We start from the raw sequence: 21645 nt of genomic DNA, 5'->3' as shown, positions 1-21645 counted from the left end.
GGTGCAGGACCGCCGGATGGTGGTTCTAAAAATACGGCAGCTATTCAGAAACAATAACAGGAAGCTGGAGATAGAATCGTACAGCTCAGAAGGAGGCCATTCGGACCATTGTGCCTGTGCTGGCTCTTTGAAAGAACTATCCAATTAGTCCCATTCCCCTGCTCTTTCTCCATAGCCCTGCAAATTTTTCCTTTTCAAGTACATATCCAATTCCCTTTTGAAAGTTACTACTGAATCTGCTTTCACCGCCCTCTCAGGCAGTGCATTCCAGATCATAACAACTCTGCGTAAAAATAATTCTCCATCTCCCCTCTGGTTCTTTTGCCAATTATCTTAAATCTGTGTCCTCTGTTTACCGATCCTCCTGCCAATGGAAACAGTTTCTTCTTATTTAATCTATCAAAACCAGTCATAATTCTGAACACCTCTATTAAATCTCCCCTTAACCTTCTCTGCTCCAAGGAGAACAATCCCATCTTCTCTAGTCTCTCCACATAACTGAAGTCCCTCATCACTGGCATAATTCTAATAAATCTCCTCTGCACCCTCTCCAAGTCCTTGACATCCTATAGGATAGAAAGGAATTGGTTCTTACTCAGTCACTTAGAAGGAGGCAGCTCACCATATCAATCTTGTAATACCCCTATCCCCTCGCACAAAAAAAATGAAGCCAGTGTCCAGTTAGGTGTAGAAATATTTTTTTATTTGTGTGCAGTTTTAATGATTTTACACAGCGTCAGATTAACGATTCTGGCACTCACTGACTGCTTTGTAAAATCATTGTTCCATATTGTTTCAGCGCACAAGTTGTTAGGCGCCTGGCCTTCTGGCTCTAGACTTGAATGCCCACTTGCTGCAGACCAAACGCTTCCATCGCGGCCCTCACCACAAGTAGGAGTGAAAATAAACTGGAAATGCAGTGCTGTTTCCAAGCTTCTCTACTGGATCAATGGTGCACTGCAGGAAAAGTCACTCTGGAGACAATACACTTTAACGTTGCACAAGATATTCTTAACTCATCTCCTCAAAATACTCCCATCGATGCCACCAGTGATAGACCTGTACTCACCAATACTTCACTCCAGTGTTATAAAGCTCACAATGTGCTCCAGACAGTCCAAGTTTGGAAGGATAGAATCTAGAATTGTGCTGCTGGGTGTTTCTCACAGTTCAGGTGGACACAGTATGAAAATTTCACTCACCCAGCACTGTGCTTCACTGAAATCCTGGTGTTAGAACTGAGGCTTACTGACTGCCCCAGTAGTTGATGTCTCACAGGTCATGTGATGATGTCGATGCCTACAGCAACCACAGAAACGTTCCAGCCCTCAGCAACTCCAATCGAACTCCTCTTTTCATAGAGACTCCCAAAAATGACTCCGACAAGGATTCATTTCAATGAGCGCTTGGAATGGGAAAGGGAATGGGGTGAGCAAAGGGATGGGAGAATGGAAGAGGGGAGGGATCCAGGTTCCTTTGGAACTTTTCAGCTCAGTACACTGTCATTGAAGGCCAGGCACACGACAGCTTTCTGATGGCCACTGTACTCTCGTTTAATTTCGCCCGTCTCTACGCACCACAGCCGGGCAAGGTTATCTGAAGAGGCTGCGAGTGGAAAGAAGAACATTACCCTTCAACGCACAAAGAATTTCCATTCAGTCAAAATTTTAACTTCTAGATTAAAATCATGTCAACATGCTTTACAAATGTCTTGAGGTAATTCAATTGCAAACCCCCTCTGCCCCCCACAAGCAGCCCCACTTGCTGAGTAAAGTCACTGATCCATCTGAGCAGCTTGGTCTGGTTAACGTGCTTTTAAAAGAAAGAATTTGCATTTATGCAGCGCCTTTAATGACCTCAAGACATCCCAAAACACTTTACAACCAATCAAGTACTTTTGAAGTGTAGTCACTGTTGTAACGTAGGAAACATGGCAGCCAATTTGCGCACAGCAAGGTCCCACAAACAGCAATGAAATAAATGAGCGGTTAATCTGTTTTAATGATGTTTGTTGAGGGATAGATATTGGCCAGGACACTGGAAGAACTCCCCTGCTAGTCTTCAAAATAGTGCCTTGGGAACTTTTATATCTACCTGAGGGCAGATGGGGCCTCGGTTTAACATCTCATCTGAATGACAGCACCTCAGACAATGCAGCACTCCCTCAGTACTGCACTGGAGTATCAGCCTACATTATGTGCTCAAGTCCCTGGCGTAGGGACTTGAACCCACAACCTTCTGACTCGAGAGGTGAGCCACAGCTAAAAAAAAGTGAATAATAAAGCAGAGTACGTAAAGTCTTCAAGCCACGAATGGAGCCTTATTCCAAATTCACTATATCTCCAAACTATTCCCCCATGTGACATTTCCAACTCCCACTACTCAAGCCCATGAGGTCTCACTTTGGCATCATGATGTAAAACAAGGAATCCATGATGTCTTTCAGAGGTCCAAATCGCAAATTCTTCCAGGAATTAAACTGTAAACTGGAGTAGCTCATCATCAATCTGTGTGAAATCTGGCATTAATACAACAGCAGTTCTGAGCACCAATGTAAATAGTGCTGAAATGGAACCAGTTCCTTATTTGGATAGTACAGTTCTTACCTGTGACAATGTATTGCGAATCGCCAGAAAATGCACAGTCCCACATCCAGCCCCGCGATGTCTCTCCTGGGTTGTTGCTCTTGATGCTAAGCTCGGTCATGAGAGAGAAGTTTGAAGTCCTCCATATTTTACAGGTCTGGTCAGCTGAGCATGTAGCAAGAAGTCTGTCAGGAAAGAGTAACAGTGCTTAAAATGAGACTGTAATATGATACAAATTAACAGGGGACTTAAAATGGGATTGTTCTAGGATACGTATTAACAGGATGAGTTAAAGCAGGATTATTATATAACACACATTAACGGGGTGAGTTAAAGTGGAACCAACCCATAGAAGAAAGACTTGCATTTATATAGCGCCTTTCACGACCTCAGGATGTCCCAAAGTGCTTTACAGCCAATGAAGTGCTTTTGAAGTGTAGTCACTATTGTAATGTAGGAAACATGGCAGCCAATTTGCGCACAGCAAGGTCCCACAAACAGCAATGTGATATTGACCAGATAATCGGTTTTAGTGATGTTGGCCAGGATACCGGGAAGAACTCCACTGCTCTTCTTCAAAATAGTGGAACGGGATATTTTACGTCCACCTGAGAGGGCAGACAGGGCCTTGGTTTAATGTTTCATCCAAAAGACAGCACTCTCTCAGTACTGTGCTGGAGTGTCAGCCTAGATTTTGTGCTCAAATCTGTGGAGTGAGGCTTGAACTCACAACCTTCTGAATCAGAGGCAAGAGTGCCACCCACTGAGCCACGGCTGATGTAATATACAATGACAGGGGGAGTTAAAGAGGGATTGTTCTATAATACATATGATGGCTGGTTAGCCTCAGCCTTCTTAGATATATTCAGAAAGTTTTGATGCTGGTGGCAAACCCACTGGACGGGGTGATTTGGCTCCGACAGGGTCTCCTTTTAGTGGCTTGTGCTGCTCCTTATTCTTTCAGCTCCGTTTGGATGTTGGTCCCGTGTTCCACCACTGTTTAGTCGGAGGACTGAACAGAAAAAGTGCGAGGCAGGGGGAGATTTAAATCAACAGGAGTAGTAGTACTGGGGACAAAAGCTATCGCCAAAAAATAGACACTGCAAAGAAAGGAAAGAAGGCAAAGACTCTACAAGCAGCACAAGCCCTGAAAACTGATGGAAACACGCCAACTATCAGTCAGGACCAGGCAACAGCCCTCCCTCCGAACGGAAGCTGACAGTGAGTTGTGCCGATGTTGGTCCAGTCTGAGTGAGTTGTGGCTGCACAGTATTCTCCGCCTGTCCACTTGTCGCGCGCACTCCGCACGCTCCCCGGCACCCATCGCGAGGAGATGACATCAAAACAGGATCTCCAGCACTAGTTGAGCACTAGTTTGAGGAGGAGTTGGTACACCTCAGTAACTCACTCCGTCAGCAGTCATTGAAGCTTTATCACCAGCTTTTATTACAACAGATTCTTGTGCAGATCCTGATTAAACATTAAGCAGCAGGATTTCGAGCAATGTTTCTGGCCTGGCCGCTAACAAGCAATTAACAAGTTCAAGTAACTGTTACACACACCCATTAATATTCAGCTCAACAGTTCACCGCAAGGCAGAAATTCAGAGCTAGTATCCACACTGAATGAAGTCGGGCATTAGGAATTCCACTGCATTTGACATATTCGTTGATTCTATAAACAGAAATTATGGGGCCTAAACTCTTATGGTTGAATCAGGTAACAAGCACGTTAAGATGAATTGTTATACATTCAAAGATATAAAAAGAGGATTTATTACACCTTTGCTCTTATTGCCAAATTAGTAGCGCTCTCTTCTCAGTTGGCTGTTGCACTGACACTTCACAGTTTAAATGGAAGACAGGCTTGTATTTAAAAGGCACCTTAGCACTTCTCTAGAAACGTCTCAAAGTGCTTCACATATGACCAATTACTTTGAAATGTTGTGACTGTTATGTAGGTAAACTTTTCAACCATCTATGCACAGCAGGATGCCTCTAACAACAATGAGATGAATGACCCACTAATCTGTTTTTGACGGTGTTAACTGAGGGAGGAATGTCGGCCGGAACAACAGGAAAACCCCCTGCTCCAAGGAGCACAAGGAGCGCCAGAAGCACGAGGAGGCCAAGCGCCAACCAGAGGACTGTCACTGCTGGCTCTACATAAAGTTTGAGGGACGAGGAAAAGAAGCAGCAGGGCCACCATGTACTTGAACTGGTGGAGTAAAGCATATTGATGGCGAGTACTGAAAGGGAAAGCCCACTGCTCCAGCCCAATGCTCGGAGGGGAATAATTTCACTAAGTCTAGTCTTACACTAAACTTTAAAGGAGACAACATAAATTAATTTTTAAGCTAGCTGTATGCTACAAAGTTTTGAGATGTTTATTATTTTGAAATAGGTTTAAAGTACTGGTGAGAAATCAAGTCTTCTATTATAATCTGGTGAAATCTGCTATTGGTTTTGTTTAATTTTGTCTCTAATAAACCTGACTGTTGATACAATCGGTCAGGGTGTTACTTGTCCATCAGAAGTTTGGATTTATTGATTCCACTGCACACTTGCACTGCAAGCAGGATTATTGTTCACCTAGGCTATGCTTCTTTGCAGGTGACTTTGTAAATATGGTCACATTTGGGCTCACAGGAAGCAGGGTCTTGCATGTGGAAAGGGCTCTTAGCAGTGGGCAAAAGACAAAGTATCTTGCCCCGACACCCCTCCCCCACTTTAGATACTGACCAGCAAGAGTTTGGTAGCAGTTAGGATGTCATATAAAGGAAATGACCTACGTGGAATCAGGGCTGAACTTGCAGCGGAGAGCATAGCGTTTGTGAGCTGGGATTTTTGTCTTGGGAATGAGCTGAGTGACTTCGTCGCCAATCCCGCCTGTCAGGTTCCAGACATAACAATTACCCTGGAGAAAAAGAGCAGAGAAACAAGGAGGTGTCAGTCAGGCACAAACCAACAGGCGTCATTTGGGCCACTGGCTCTGCAGATCCCAGCCCAGCCACTGGCTCTGTGGATCTCATAACCATGGCTCCAATCAATGCCATAGGCCCTGTCTCCGCTACTGGCACTGTGAATCCCGACCCGTCCGCTCTAATCAGTGCCTCAGTCTGGTTTGGAGTATGGTATGAAGAGAAGAGCTCTCACTTGCGAGTCACACTTATCTACGCTGCTGTCTCGGTTCTAGGTCACTTACCGAACTATTGACTGCTGCCATGTAGCTTGCGTCTGGATCAATGTGAACTGCATTGACTGAAACATCTGGCTCAGGAATCAGCTGCTCGTTGTGGTCAGTTTTCAGGTCCCAGATGTGAATGGCTCCACTCTGATCACCAACAATCAGCTCTGCCTGCGAAACAAAAGGAGCAAAATCCCATGAACGCAATCCACGTGGTTAGGAGTCTCCAAAGCAGAGTTTTACACTTCAGTGAGGATGGGGAGGGCGAGCACTTGAAGACTCCTAGAGCTGCTGCCATTAATGTTGTGGCATGCCCGACAATTTCAACAATGAAAAATCAGACATCCCCTAGGAATAAAGGACTTCAGTTATGTGGAGTGACTAGAGAAGATGGGATTATTCTCCTTACAGCAGAGATGGTTAAGAGGAGATTTAATAGGTGTTCAAAATCATGAAGGGTTTTGATAGAGTAAATAAGGAGAAACTATTTCCACTGGCAGGAGAGTCAGTAATCAGACAACACGGATTTAAGATAATTGGCAAAAGAACCACAGGGGAAATGAGGAGAATTTTTTTAAGCAGCAAGTTGTCATGATCTGGAATGCACTGCTTGAAACGGCAGTGGAAGCAGTTTCAATAGTAACTATCAAAAGGGAATTGGATATATACTTGAAAAGGGAAAAAAAAAAGTGCAGAGCAGGGGAGTGAGACTAATTGAATAGGTCTTTCAAAGAGCAGGGGGAGAAGACAGTGCAGGTTCCTTTCCCTGCTGGATGTTAGTGAACCTGTTGGGTTTGTCATGGTCATTTTTTCTGATACTACCCCACGAATGACCAGATCTATTGAATTCAGTTACACAGTTTTCCACAGCTGAAACTGATCCTGTCCTCGCCGTACACGGCTACCAGGACTCACAACCTTTGGTGTAGCACCATAACCATTACCACTACCGTACCATTCAATCCTATCCAACAGCTTCATTTTCATAGGACTCGGCTAACTGTTTAACTCTTTAGACTGTGATTTTGTAGTTCAGATTGGACGGGTCAGGCTGGATCGGGGTGGGCCGGGTCAGGTCGGATCGGGGTGGGCCGGGTCAGGTCGGATCGGGGTGGGCCGGGTCAGGTCGGATCAGGGTGGGCCGGGTCATGTTACGTCACAGGTTCAATCAATACCGACAGACTATGGACAGACTTTGCAAAGTGCAGCAGCGCCACACTGTGGCAGGCAGTGCATACTGTGGGAAAAGTGAGGCACGGATTTTCAGCTTCACCCCTTTTCACGTCTCCACTGGAGACCACAACCCTCAGCTTCTCAGGGTGGGTGGAAAGACAAAGCCTGTCTGCAGCTTTGGTGCTGGGTAATGTTGTACCTTACCTGATTGGGGTGCAGGCAGACACAGTTGATAGGAGCGTTGACCTGGAAGATTCTCTGACACTGCAGGTTACGCGACCTGTCGAGAGAGAGAAGGATTTCAGTTCAAGTTTTAGAAGGACTGGAGCAGCAGTACACGTGATATGGCCAGCGCTCAGGGACCCACCTCCACTTCACCCTCCAGCCATCTGCAGACTTGCAGCTCCCTGTCTCTCTGGGACTCTATTCACAGCCTGCCCACCTGTGGGGTGTTGACTGAGCAGAAATTTGTACCTTGGAAAAAGGCAAGGGAGTCAGAAGGCAGTTATCCCAGCTTCCATATAGCAAGTAAAACTATTTATTGACCTTGAAGGTTTTTGCCCACAGCAGCACAATAGAAATCAGGAGCTCAATGTGTGTGGACCCTGTCCCTTCACTCCATGAGACAGCATTCCTACTCCAACAAGAGGCCAGTTAGGATTGTCCCCTTCGGTTAGTGAGTGACAGTCGATCACTTTAATTTTTCTTTCCAATCACATTACTCAGCTCCTCCTACCTTAGAGACAAGGTCTCATTGTTGGGGATAGACTAAGGATGGCTGTTCTTTTCCTCTTTTAATTTTAAAAGCCTCCCCCCAATCCTGACTATTAAAGAAGTGCATTTGTATAGCACCTATTACATCCTCAGGACGTTCCAAAGCGCTTTACAGCCAATTAAGTACTTTTTGAAGTGAGGCCACAGTTGGAATTTCAGAAACGTGGCAGCCAATTTGCACACAGCAAGGTCTCTCAAACAGCAATGTGATAATCTGTTTTAGTGATGTTGGTCGGGGGAAAAATATTGGCCAGGACACCGGGGAGAACTCCCCTGTTCTACTTAGAATCATGGGATCCTTTATATCCACCTGAGAGGGCAGACAGGACCTCGGTTATTGTCTCACCCAAAAGACGGCATCTCCGACAGTGTAGCACTCCCTCAGTGCCGCACTGGGAGCGTCAGCCTGGATTTTATGCTCAAGTCTCTGGAGTGGAACTTGGACGTACGACCGTCTGATTCTGAGGAGAGAGTGTTGCCCACTAAGCCTAGGCTGACACCTTGTTGTTGGTCGCCTGTTACATACCTGAGGTCCCAGATTCGCGCCATGCAGTCCTCCCCACCGGTGTACATCCAGCGCCCATCCTCATGGAACCCCACCGAGGTGATGTTTTTGCTGACCCCGTCGTAGTTGATGACTGGGTTCGGGTTGTTAGAATTCAAGTCGTACATTCGGATGTGCTGGTAACCTACAAGATGGGCCAAAAAAGGAAACGTGTCACTTCGCCAGATGCGCAAGCAGTATGAGCACTATCTACACAGTTTAACTCGGCTCCGAGTCGAGGTTTGTGCTATAAGACTGAGCAGCAACAAGGCCAAAATGGAGTCCCTGTTATGTTACAAATAGTGGACACAAAATAAGGCAAAACAAGATGCATCAGGCCTTTCTCTGATTGGCCACTAATGCCACTCAACTTTACCTTTCAAGGTGATTTCGTGTTTCAGGATACAAGTACAAAATTCACCAGCCTTGAGCAAGGTTAGAGATTAGAAAAAAAAACATCCCCCTCCCTCCCCAATCAGAATGATACCAGAATAAAAAGGGTTAAATTATGAGGACAGGTTGTATAGACTAGGCTTGCATTTCCTTGAGTAAAGAAGATTAAGGGGTGATCTGAATTGATGATTAAAGGATTTGATAGGTTAGATAGAGAGAAATTATTTCCTCTGGCGTGTGGAGTCCAGAACAAGGGGGCATTACCTTAAAATAAAGCTAGGCCGTTCAGGGGTGATTTCAGGAAGCACCTCTTCACACAAAGGGTAGTGGAATGAAAATTTCAAAACTGAGATTGATAGATTTTTGTTAGGCAAGGTTATTAAGGGTTATGAAACCAAGGCGGGTAGATGGAGTTAAGATACAGATCAGCCAGGATCTAACTGAATGGCAGAACAGGCTTGAGTGGCTGAAAGCCTTACTCCTGTTGCTATGTTCCTCCCCCTCCCATAGGGCAGTGGATATGTGGAACAAATCCCCAGAGGATGGATCACTGACCTCCTTAAAGAAGAACTGGATCAGTATTGATTCAGGAATGAGTGCTATAGAGATATTAATGGCACTGCTTGGGTTTTTTTTCCTGGTGTGGTTGGGGAAGAAACTTAGTGTCCCTAATGTTGGGAATTAAGGCTGCTTCAAATACTAATTCCATTTCAACTACACAGAAGGCATTGTGTGTCAAATTGTGTTTGAAGTTTCACTATTAATAAGGAAGTCAATAACAATACATTTCACAGTGTGGTACAGGGGTCATGATCCACAGGGCTGGCCCATCAAATATCAGTGGATGGGAGCGCACAGGTGCCTGCCATTCCGCTTACCTGCTGCTGCGATCATGCTGCGGTCCGGGGTGATTTCCAAGGCATTCACCTGCTGGGAACTTTGTTAAGGAAGCTGAAGAAACAAAGCAGGAATTTACAGTAATTCACAGATCCAGCTCTTAACACAAGTAACTCACTGAAAGTTTCACTGGTGCTGTCTCTTCACCTCGTGACTATAGGTGGTGGAAAAGGTGGGCGTTCCAGTGGCTCGAAACAGTGCTGCTGAGCACGACGTCACTGAGAAATCCGTTTCCAGTGGTGTGCCACAGGGCTCAGTGTTGGGTCCCTTGCTGTTTGTGGTATATATTAATGATTTGGACTTGAATGTAGGGGGCATGACTGGCAAATTTGCAGACGACACAAAAATTGGCTGTGTAGTTGATAGTGAAGAGGATAGCTGTAGACTCCAAGAAGATATCAATGGGTTGGTGGAGTGGGTGGAAAAGTGGCAAATGGAGTTCAGCCCGGGGAAGTGTGAGGTAATGCACTTAGGGAAGGCAAACAGTAAAAGGGAATACGCAGTAAACGGGAATATATTGAGAGGGGTAGAGGAAGTGAGAGACCTTGGAGTGCATGTGCACAGGTCCCTGAAGGTGGCAGTACAGGTAGATAAGGTTGTGAAGAAGGCATACAGAATGCTCTCCGTTATTAGCCGAAGTATAGAATACAAAAGCAGGGATGTAATGGTGGAACTGTATAAAACGCTGGTAAGGCCACAGCTGGAGTATTGGGCGCAGTTCTGGTCACCACATTAAAGGAAGGACGTAATTGGTCTGGAGAGAGTGCAGAGAAGATTTACAAGAATGTTGCCAGGGCTTGAAAATTGCAGCTATGAGGAGAGATTGGATAGACTGGGGTAGTTTTCCTTGGAGCAGAGGAGGCTGAAGGGAGACTTGATTGAGGTGTACGAAATTATGAGGGGCCCAGCCAGAGAAGACAGGAAGTACCTGTTTCCCCTAGCGGAGAGTTCAAGAACTTGAGGACATAGATTTAAGCTGATTGACGGAAGGATTAGAGGGGACATGAGGAAAAACTTTTGGGTGGTGGGTGTATGGAATTCGCTGCCCAAATTGGTGGTAGAGGCAGGAACCCTCAACTCTTTTAAAAAGTAACTGGACCTGCAACTAAAATGCTGCAAGCTGCAGGGCCACGGACCGGGTGCTGGAAGGTGGGATTAGAATGGGCACCTAGTTGTTCTTCGAGCCAGCGCGGACACGACAGGCCGAATGGCCCCCTTCTGTGCTGTATCTTTTCTATGGAGTATTCAATGTCCCGAAGCACTTTACAACCAATTAAGAACATTTGAAGTGTGATCACTGTTGTACTGTGGGAAATGTGGCAGCTAATTTGCGTACAACATGGTCCCACAAACAATGTGATTATTTGTTTTTAAGGGATGTTGGTTGAGGGATAAATATTGGCCAGGACAACGGGGATAACTCCCCTGCACTTCTTAGAATGGTGCCGTGGGATCTTTTACATCCACCTGAGAGGGCAGGCGGGGCCTCGGTTTAACATCTCATCCAAAAGACAGCACCTCTGACAGTGCAGCAATTCCTCATTGCTCAAGTTTCTGGAGTGAAGCTTGAACCCACAACCTTCTAACTCAGAGGCTACGGTGCACCCACTATACCATGGCAGACACCTCTCTGATGTAACCACAGGAGTTTTACTGTACTGGTGTTCATGGGATGAGTACAGCTGCTTTCTACACTAAATGTCATTGGGCCCAATTTTCCATGAACCACTCCACCTGCTGACATTCAGCTGGGATGGAGAATGAGACCGAGCTGCATCAGATCTGGGAGATGAATGCGTGGGTCAAAGATTGGTGTGGGAGAAGTGGGTTTCGATTCATGGGGCACTGGCACCAGTACTGGGGAAAGAGGGAGCTGTTCCGTTGGGACGGGCTTCACCTGAACCATGCTGGGACCAGTGTTCTGGCAAAGTGAATAACTAGGGCAGTAGAGAAGGCTTTAAACTAAATAGAGGGGGGAGGGCTCAGGTGGGGCGAAGTTTAGATTGATAAAGAGAAAAGACAAGGAAGTAGTACAGGAAAGTGAAGGGGGTAATGATAAACAGAGTGTGTCAGGAAGGGACAGAGCATACAAACATAAGAGTGCACTAGCAAAAGGGGCTGGGGTAGGAAAGAATGGTAAAAAGACAAAATTTAAACTTCTTTATCTGAATGCGCGCAGCATTCGTAATAAGGTAGATGAATTGACGGCACAAATAGAAACAAATGGGTATGATCTCGTGGCCATTACAGAGACGTGGCTGCAAGATGACCAAGGTTGGGAGCTAAATAATCAGGGTTATTTAACATTTCGGAAGGATAGGAAAAAAGGTAAAGGTGGTGGGTAGCTCTTTTAATGAAGGATGAAATTGGTATAATAGTGAGAAATGATCTTGGCTCAGAAGATCAAGATGTCAATTCAATTTGGGTGGAGGTAAGAAATAGCAAGGGAAAGAAATCACTGGTAGGAGTAGTATACAGGCCCCCTAATAGTAGCTACACTGTAAGGCAAAATATAAATCAGGAAATAAGCGGGGCTTGTAAAAAAGGTAATGCAATAATCATGGGCGATTTTAACTTTCACATAGATTGGACAAATCAAACTGGCAAAAATAGCCCTGAGGAGGAGTTCATAGAGTGTATTAGGGACAGTTTCTTAGACCAATACGTCGGGGAACCAACCAGGAAACATGCCATTTTAGATCCGGTAATGGGTAACGAAACAGGATTAATTAATGATCTCAAAGTAAAGGATCCATTGGGAAGCAGTGATCATAACATGATAGAATTTCACATCCAGTTTGAGAGCGAGGATCTTGGGTCTGAAACAACTGTACTAAACTTAAATAAGGGCAATTATAAAGGAATGAGGGCGGAATTGGCTAAAGTGGACTGGGTAAACAGATTAGATGGTGTGATGGTGGATAAGCATTGGCAAATATTTAAAAAGATATTTTACGACTAGCAACAAAAATATATCCCTGTGAGGAGGAAAGACTCCACAAAAAGGGTGAACCAACAATGGCTAACTAAGGAAGTCAAGGATGGTATCAGGTTAAAAGAAAAAGCATACAACATGGCAAAGATTACTGGTAAGCCCGAAGATTGGGAAAACTTTAAAAACCAGCAAAGGATGACTAAAAGAATAATAAAGAGGGAGAAAATAAATGAAAGTAAACTAGCAAGAAATATAAAAACTGACAGTAAAAGCTTCTACAAGTATATAAAAAGGAAGAGGGTAGCTAAAGTAAACATTGGTCCTTTAGAGGATGAGACTGGGGAAATAATGATGGAAAACAAGGAAATGGCACAGGAACTGAACAGATATTTTGTATCTGTCTTCACAGTAGAAGACACTAATAACATACCAATAATAGTAGAAAATCAAGGGGCAAAGGGGAGGGAGGAACGAACTAAAAACAATCACTATCACTGGAGAAAAAGTACTAGGTAAACTAATGGGTCTAAAGGCTGACAAGTCCCCTGGACATGATGGCTTGCATCCAAAGGTCTTGAAGGAAGTGGCTACTGAGATAGTAGATGCATTGGTTGTAATCTTCCAGAATTCACTAGATTCTGGAAAGGTCCCAGCGGATTGGAAAACCGCAAACGTAACACCCCTATTCGAGAAGGGAGTGAGACAGAAAGCAGGTAACTATGGACCAGTTAGCCTAACATCTGTCATTGGGGAAAATGCTAGAATCCATTATTAAGGAAATAGTAGCAGGACATTTGGAGACTCATAATACAATCAAGGAAAGTCAACATGGTTTTATGAAGGGGAAATCATGTCTAACAAATTTATTAGAGTTCTTTGAGGAAGTAACGAGCAGGGTGGATAAAGGGGAACCAATGGATGCAGTATGTTTGGATTTCCAAAAGGCATTCGATAAGGTGCCACATAAAGGATTACTGCACAAGATAAGAGCTCATGGTGTTGGGGGTAATATACCGGCATGGATAGAGGATTGGCTAACTAACAGAAAACAAAGTTGGGATAAAAGGGTCATTTTCAAAATGCCAATCTGTAACTAGTGGGGTGCCGCAGAGATCAGTGCTGGGGCCTCAACTATTTACAATACATATCAATGACTTGGATGAAGGAACAGAGTGTCTTGTGGCCAAATTTGCTGATGATACAAAGATAGGTGGAAAAGCATGTTGGGTTGAGGAAACAAAGTGTCTGCAAAGGGATATTGACAGGATAAGCAAATGGGCAAAAATTGCTCAGATGGAATATAATGTGGGAAAATGTGAAGTCATCCACTTTGGGAGGAAAAATAAAAAAGCAAAATATCATTTGAATGGAGAAATACTACAAAATGCTGTGGTACAGAGGGATCTGGGTGTCCTCGTACATGAAACACAAAAAGTCAACATACAGGTGCAGCAGGCAGGCAAACGGAATACTGGCCTTTATTTCTAGGGGGATGGAGTATAGAGGCAGGGAAGTCATGCTACAACTGTACAGGGTGCTGGTGGGACCACACCGGAGTACTGCATACAGTTCTGGTGCCCTTATTTAAGGAAGGACATACTTGCATTGGAGGCAGTTCAGAGAAGGTTCACTAGGTTGATTCCGGGTATGGAAGGGTTGTCTATGAGGAAAGACTGAACAGCTTGGGTCTATACTCATTGGAGTTTAGAAGAATGGGAGGAGATCTTATTGAAACATACAAGATTCTGAGGGGACTCGATAGGGCAGATGCTGAGAGGATGTTATCCCTCATGGGGGAATCGTCTCAGAATAAGGGGTTGCCAGTTAAAGACGGAAATTAGGAGGAATTTCTTCTCCCAGAGGGTCGTGAATCTTTGGAATTCTTTACCCCAAAAAGCTGTGGAGACTAAGTCATTGAATACATTCAAGGCTGAGTTAGACAAATTTTTGATCAACAAGGGAGTCAAAGGATATGGGGAAAGAGTGGGAAAGTGGAGTTGAGGTGAAAATCAGATCAGCCATGATCTCACTAAATGGCGGAGCAGGCTTGAGGGGCCAAATGGCCTACTCCTGCTCCTATCTCTTATGCAAGGATACGGAGTCCTGGTGCTGCACAGTCCGGGTACAGATGCCGCTGTGCGCCTGCCAGAAGCGGACGGTGTGATCGTAGCCAGCAGTGGCCAGGATGACAGGGTCGCTGCCCACGGTGCCCGGGCTTGGGTTCATGGTGTCCGCCTGGATCAGTCACACCTGCAACAACAAAATAAATCAGCATCACTGCCAAAGCTGTCAACCACCCCAGTCGTTCGCCCTAACGTTGCCAACTTTTGCCAGTATGGCAGTATAGTGGCTATGGAACTGGACTAGAAACACAAAGATCGTAAGTTCAAATCATGGCAAACTGAATTCAATAAAATCTGGTAATTTATGGGCTGCCGGATTGTAGTAAAAGCCCACTCCTTCCCCTACCCGGATTCGGCTCTACCGCGCTCACTCCAACACCTGGCGCTCGGGCCTGCACCACTGCAGCTACCGACTAGAAGCGAGCGGTCCGCCAGAGCTGAGCTGCCGATCCCCGCTGTTCATTTCGCTCTCCGCCAGGTCTGTGTTTACTCACCGCCAGGCCTGGTCCGTCTCTCGGTGTGTCCACCGGTCCCCTCGACTAAACCCGCCGACCTGCCGCAGCGCCCAGTATCAATCGGTCCGCTGGAGCAGCCGATTCCGCCCTCCCACTCAATAGTCGGCGGGCTGGGTAAGGGACCCAGTTGGTCCCTTGGGAATCTCTGATAGGAGAGTTACTGCTGCTGGACTTTGGGCTCCGAGATGTTTATTAAATTAAAGTGGCCCCACTACCCCATAGTTACAATTTCTGGGTATCAAACCGACTGATCTGGACCTCCCCTGTTCCACTTAACTAAAGTCATGAGTGGCAGGGGACCATCACCCATGGCAGTGCAGGATGGTGAGACACTGCCTTATATGCAATGAGTTAAGAGACAAAAATCACTAATTTTGGTTTGAAAAAGCAAGAAATGTTTTAATGTATCTGACTCTTAGCAGTGAACCCAAAATTACGTGGTTAACTTTGTTTGTCATCTGAGTCACTCTTACTAATTGTTCATGTCACTTCTAACATTTCTCTGATGTTTCAGAGCAGGGTGTGGCTCTCAGTAATCAGTATTGTTATTTGGTGTATCAGTACTAGTAGGCTTGTCCTTCTGGTGCTCCTACTCACCCAACTTGGCAACAAATTTACCGAGCCTAGCGTTAACTCGACTAGCCTAGCATTCTGGAAATGCAGATACATAAATCACTAAAAGTAGCAACACAAGTTGATAAAGCTATAAAGAGTGCAAACAAAGCATTGGGGTTCATTTCTAGAGGGATAGAATACAAAAGTAGGGAAGGTAATGTTCATTTTATGTAGAACCTTGGTTAAGTCACATTTGGAGAACTGTGTGCAGTTCTGGTCTCCCTACTCTCAAAAGGATATTGATGCACTGGACAAATTGCAGAAAAAAATTACAAATATGTTATCAGAATTGAGAGGATGAAACTATCAGGAAAGATTGAGCAGGCTGGGGCTCTTTTCTCTGGAAAAGAGGAGACCTGATAGATGTCTTTAAAATTATGAAGGGGATCAATAGGGTAGATGTCTCCATTTGCGGGTGAGTCAGAACGAGGGGGCAAAAATATAAGATAGTGACTAACGATCAAGTAAAGAATTTTGGAGGATTTTTTTTACATAGAGATTGGTGACAATGTGGAACACGCTGTCACATGGAGTGGTTGAAACAGACAAAACTGTTGCATTTAAGGGAAGGCTTAATGGAAAAGGGAGTAGAGGGATATGGGACCGGATGGGAAGAGGCTCGTGTGGAGTATAAACACCGGCATAGACCAGTTGGGCCGAAAGGCATGTTTCTGTGTAGTAGATTGTATGTAATCCAGGCTGACACTTTAGTACAGCACTGAGGAAGTGCTGCACTGTTGGATGAGACGTTAAACTGAGGCCCTGTCTGTCCATTCAGGTGGATATAAGAGATCCCATGGCACTTTTTGAAGAAGAGCAGGAGAGTTCTGCTGGGGTCCTGGCTATCATTTATCCCTCAACCAACAAACATATTATCTGGTCATTTATCTCATTGCTGTTTGTGAGACCTTGCTGTACTCAAAATGGCTGCCGTGTTTCCCGACATTACGACAGTGACTACATTTTAAATGTAATTAAATGGCTTTGAAGCACTTTGGGATGTCCTGAGATCATGATAGGCATTTTATGAATGCAAGTTCTTTCTGTACCACAGGAAGTTCACTCCCCTTTGTAAATACATTGAAATTGTACACCTACACTTTTTGTGTGAAACTCTTAACAATAAAATCACTGTATATGAAGCATTTTGGAATGGTTGCAAACATGTGATAAGAAACTACACAAAGGCAATTCATTACCTCAATTGCTCCTACCCTCAGTACCAGTCACATAGGCACCAGTACTCCACCCCAATGTTATACAGTTCAATGGACACTTCAACCACACAACACAAATATTTAAAGACAGGTTCTGACCAAAGGACTTCGACCTGAAACGTTAACTCTGTTTCTTTCTCCACAGATGCTGCCTCACTTGCTGAGCTTTTCCAGCATTTTCTGTTTTTATTTGAAGGCGAAGTCGAGAATTGGGTGATTTCCAGTTTACGTGCCCACAGGGTGAACATTTCAATCCCCCAGTTCTATGCTTCACTGAAATCAGAGGTTATTTTATAGGTCAGTACATTTTATATAGGTTAAAAATATAGATATGAATATTTTACAAATGAATATTTTTCTGCATTGAATGTTTTTGTAAATTAAATACTTTTCAGCCGATCTCCTGGATGCAGTCACCTAGCGCTACCCCTTTAAGGCAGGTGTGCCCAGGTGAGCGGAATTTCGGTCCCAGGACGGTAAATGGCAGGGCCGCGGGGATCAGGGAGCAGCGCTGCCGGCACCCGGGAGGAGAGAATGGGCTGAGCAGAGACGGAGCTGGGCAGGCGGGGGGAGAGAGAGAGAGGGAGGAAGCGGTCGGAGTGACTCGGCGCGGGTGCTTTAAATGGGCTGCGGGAAGCGGAAGAGGAACGGGATGGGGATCGGTAGCCGCAGAACTCGCGAGTGAAGATGTTTGGAGGAAGGGGTGAGTATCCGGGGCTGGGGGCGGGAGAGGACCCCATCAGCACCGGTCAAGAGTCTTGGAAAGACCCTAGTGACTCAACCTCTTCCCACAGACCCGGGCTTCCGGGCACCGAGGAGTCCCGACCGCCTTAAATAACAACTTAATGCCGAATATCCCAAAATCCCAGAGCCATATCCTGGGATTCCTGGCAGATTACAAGGTGGGAATGTTCTGGCCAACACCTGACCTCTCACAGGGTTACTTACCCCTTGGAGTGGGAATCATCCCTGACAGTGGAAGGGATGCCAACCTTTCAGGAATTAAAGATGAATCTCCTGGTCACTGTTGCGAGCAAACCCGACAGAAAAATCACAGGGGCATTAAAAAAATGTGGCGTTTTTTTCATTTTCTTTGAGCACTTTTATTAGTTATGGAGATTGGGGGGGGGGCGGTGCGGGAAGCAGGCAGTCATATATGAAACCTCCAGGAATATGTCCAACCAGTGTGGGCAACCCTAGAGAGCAGGCATGCCAGTTGGCCGAGGAGCATCTGGATTAAGCAGCTAGTGATGAGTGAGCCTGTTGTGTGGCATTGGACTTGAATATCCAAATGGCTGACACAATGCAAGTTGCCCTGGGTAGTTCCTTCCATTGCCCTGAATGTGTCTTACAGTCCATAAGGAAACACTGAAATATGGGACCTTGGCAGGGGCGGATTAACACATGGGTCTATAGGACCCCCGGCCTGTGCAAATACGCAGTTTCTTTTCATTGTGATATGGTATGCTTTATTATTATTAATGCAGTGTGTAAACAATCTACAGGCCCATTTCTGCATGCATTTCACTACTTGTTTGTTTTAATGGATCAGGAGGAGATGGGGGTGGTGGAGAGGCCTTGAATTTTCTTGGTGCCTATGCCCCAAGAATTCTTAATCCGGCTCTGGGCCTCGGTTACTGGAAGGTGTTAGCTAGAGGCTGGGTATGAGACCAGCCCTTCACTCTACTCCATTGCAGTACTGAGGGAGTGCTGCACCGTCTGAGGTGCCGTCTCTCGGATGAGACGTTAAACCGAGGCCCAGTCTGCCCTCTCAGGTGGACGTAAAAGATCCCATGGCACTATCCGAAGAAGAGCAGAGGAGTTCTGTCCGCTGCCCTGGCCAATATTTATCCCTCAACCAACATCACTAAAACAGATTATTTGTTGTTGCTGTTTGTGGGAGCTTGCTGTGTGCAAATTGGCTGCCACGTTTCCTACATTACAACAATGACTACACTTCAAAATGTACTTCATAGGCTGTAAAGTGCTTTGGGATGTCCTGAGGCTGTTCAGGTTGCTATATAAATGTAAGTCATTTCTTTTCCTTTCTACTGTCACCATGGCAACAGCACACATGCGCAGAACAACATGGTGAGGAATTGTGAGGTGTACTGCAGGCAGCTCTGAATGTGATGGGCCCAGGGGGCCAACGAATTGATTGTGTCAGGGCAATTGAAATTGACATAAAATTCCTACGTAGGTACTTCCGCGATTAACGCGTTTTTTAAAAAAAACTCCCAAAAAATGAACGCGTTAATCGCAGAAGTTAATTGGGATTAATTGACAGCTGGAATTGAATTCTAAACCTTTTCTGAATTTTCTGAATGAGACATTGAACTGTTTCCCTGGGGTAGACTTGAAATCAACGGAACAACAACAACATGCATTTATTTAGCACCTTTAGCCTAGTAAAATGTCCCAAGGCGCTTCACAGGAGCGAATATCAAACAAAATTTAACACCGAGCCACATAAGGAGATTAGGACAGGTGACCAATAGCTTGATCAAAGAGGTAGGTTTTAAAGAGTGTCTTAAAGGAGTAGAGAGAGGCAGAAAGGTTTAGGGAGGGAATTCCAGAGATTAGCACCTAGGCAGCTGAAGCTTGGCTGCCAATTGTGGAGCGATTAAAATTGGGGATGCGCAAGAGGCAAGAATTGGAGGAGCGCAGAGATCTAGGAGGGTTGTAGGGCTGGAGGAGGTTACAGAGATAGGGAGGGCCGAGGACATGGAGGGATTTGAAAACAAGAATGAGATTTTTAAAATAGAGGTGTTGCTGGACCGGGAGCCAATGTAGGTCAGCGAGCACAGGGGTGATGGGTGAATGGGACTTGGTGCGAGTTAGGATATGGGCAGCAGAGTTTTAAATGAGTCAAGTTTATGGAGGGTGGAAGATGGGAGGCCGGCCAGGAGAGCATTGGAATAGTCAAGTCTAGAGGTAACAAAGGCACGGATGAGGGTTTCAGCAGCAGGCGAGCAGAGGCAGAAGCAGAGACAGGCGATATTACCGAGGTGGAAGTAGGCAATCTTGATGATGGAGTGGCTATGTGGTTAGAAGCTCCTCTCAGACTCAAATAGGACACCAAGGTTGTGAACGGTCTGGTTCAGCCTCAGACAGTGGCCAGTGAGAGGTATAGAGTCAGAGCTAGGAAATATTGTTTGTGGTGGGGATCGAAGACAATGGCTCCTGCCTTCCCAATATTTAGTTGGAGGAAATTTTTGCTCATCCAGTACTGGATGTCGGAAGAGCAGTGTGACAAATCAGAGACAGTGGAGGGGTCGTGAGAGGTGGTGGTGAGATAGAGCTGGGTGTCATCAGCATACATGTGGAACCTGATGTCGTGTTTTTGGATGATGTCGCTGAGGGGCAGCATGTAAATGAGAAATAAGAGGGGGCCAAAGATAGATCCTTGGGGGACTCCAGAGGTAACGGGGCGGGAGTGGGAAGAAAAACCATTGCAGGTGATTCTATGGCTACGGCTGTATAGATAAGAATGGAACCAGGCAAGCGCAGTCCCACCCAGCTGTATGACGGAGAGACGTTGGAGGATGGTGCGGTCAATCGCGTCGAAGGCTGCAGACAAGTCAAGAAGAATGAGGAGGGATAGTTTACCACAGTCACAGTCGCATAGTATTTTTTTATTATTTGTTCATGGGATGTGGGCGTCTCCAGCAAGGCCAGCATTTATTGCCCATCCCTAATTGCCCTTGAGAAGGTGGTAGTGGGCCAGGATTTTGACCCAGCGACGATGAAGGAATGGCGATATATTTCCAAGTCAGTGTGTGGCTTGGAGGGGAACATGCAGGTGGTGTTGTTCCCATGTACCTGCTGCCCTTGTCCTTCTAGGTGGTAGAGGTCGTGGGTTTGGGAGATGCTGTCGAAGAAGCCTTGGTGAGTTGCTGCAGTGCATCCTGTGGACGGTACACTGCAGTCACAGTGCGCCGGTGGTGGAGGGAGTGAATGTTTAGGGTGGTGGATGGGGTGCCAATCAAGCGGGCTGGTTTGTCCTGGATGGTGTCGAGCTTCTTGAGTGTTGTTGGAGCTGCACTCATCCAGGCAAGTGGAGAGTATTCCATCACACTCCTGACTTGTGCCTTGTAGATGGTAGAAAGGCTTTGAAGAGTCAGGAGGTGAGTCTCTCACTGCAGAATACCCAGCCTCTTACCTGCTCTTGTAGCCACAGTATTTATGTGGCTGGTCCAGTTAAGTTTCTGGTCAATGGTGACCCCCAGGATGTTGATGGTGGGGGACTCGGTGATGGTAATGCCGTTGAATGTCAAGGGGTGGTTAGACTCTCTCTTATTGGAGATGGTCATTGCCTGGCACGAATGTTACTTGCCACTTATCAGCCCAAGCCTGGATGTTATCCCGGTCTTGCTGCATGCAGGCACGGACTGCTTCATTATCTGAGGGGTTGCGAATGGAACTGAGCTCTGTACAATCATCAGTGAACATCCCCATTTCTGACCTTATGATGGAGGGAAGGTCACCGATGAAGCAGCTGAAGATGGTTGGGCCTAGGACACTGCCCTGAGGAACTCCTGCAGCAAAGTCCTGGGGCTGAGATGATTGAACTCCAACAACCACTACCATCTTCCTTTGTAAACAATTTTACAACACCAAGTTATAGTCCAGCAATTTTATTTTAAATTCACAAGCTTTCGGAGATTTTCTCCTTCCTCAGGCAAATG

General features: G+C 45.7%; 2 protein-coding genes across 3 annotated transcripts in view; one reads left to right on the top strand and one right to left on the bottom strand.

Moving 5' to 3' along the window:
- Window positions 1–681: 681 nt before the first annotated feature.
- Window positions 682–15278, bottom strand: mlst8 (MTOR associated protein, LST8 homolog (S. cerevisiae)). Of its 2 annotated transcripts, none has more exons than XM_068002985.1 (9): window positions 15105–15278; window positions 14585–14737; window positions 9534–9585; window positions 8245–8407; window positions 7149–7224; window positions 5790–5942; window positions 5377–5501; window positions 2607–2770; window positions 682–1605 (listed from the first exon to the last, which is right to left on the bottom strand). In XM_068002985.1, exons 2-9 carry the CDS (start codon window positions 14711–14713, stop codon window positions 1487–1489), a joined length of 981 nt encoding a protein of 326 aa, XP_067859086.1. In that variant the 5' UTR covers window positions 14714–14737; window positions 15105–15278; the 3' UTR covers window positions 682–1486. The 2 variants fall into 2 exon arrangements, with proteins under 2 accessions (XP_067859086.1, XP_067859087.1); XM_068002986.1 differs by lacking the exon at window positions 15105–15278 and adding an exon at window positions 14957–15098.
- Window positions 15279–17459: 2181 nt separating this feature from the next.
- LOC137340500 (hexosaminidase D-like) overlaps window positions 17460–21645 on the top strand; it is a 30367-nt gene continuing 26181 nt past the window's right edge. The window contains exon 1 of the mRNA XM_068002984.1: window positions 17460–17660. Within this exon, the coding sequence (XP_067859085.1) occupies window positions 17645–17660 (16 nt within the window). The 5' untranslated portion in view covers window positions 17460–17644. The remainder of the gene's footprint in view (window positions 17661–21645) is intronic.

Source organism: Heptranchias perlo, chromosome 22 (genome assembly GCF_035084215.1).
Source record: "Heptranchias perlo isolate sHepPer1 chromosome 22, sHepPer1.hap1, whole genome shotgun sequence".
Classification (NCBI taxonomy): Eukaryota; Metazoa; Chordata; class Chondrichthyes; order Hexanchiformes; family Hexanchidae; genus Heptranchias; species Heptranchias perlo.
Note: the sequence above shows the minus strand (reverse complement) of the source record. Positions and strands in the feature narration are given on the sequence as shown.

Bases quoted from the DNA above. Each gene is read 5' to 3' on its own strand.
- mlst8 (XM_068002985.1), bottom strand. From the start codon at position 14,713: ATGAACCCAAGCCCGGGCACCGTGGGCAGCGACCCTGTCATCCTGGCC. The intron at 8,408-9,533 runs GTAAGCGGAATG...CCCATCTTGTAG, and splicing joins CAGCATGATCGCAGCAGCAG to GTTACCAGCACATCCGAATG. The intron at 7,225-8,244 runs GTATGTAACAGG...CTCTCTCGACAG, and splicing joins GCGCGAATCTGGGACCTCAG to GTCGCGTAACCTGCAGTGTC.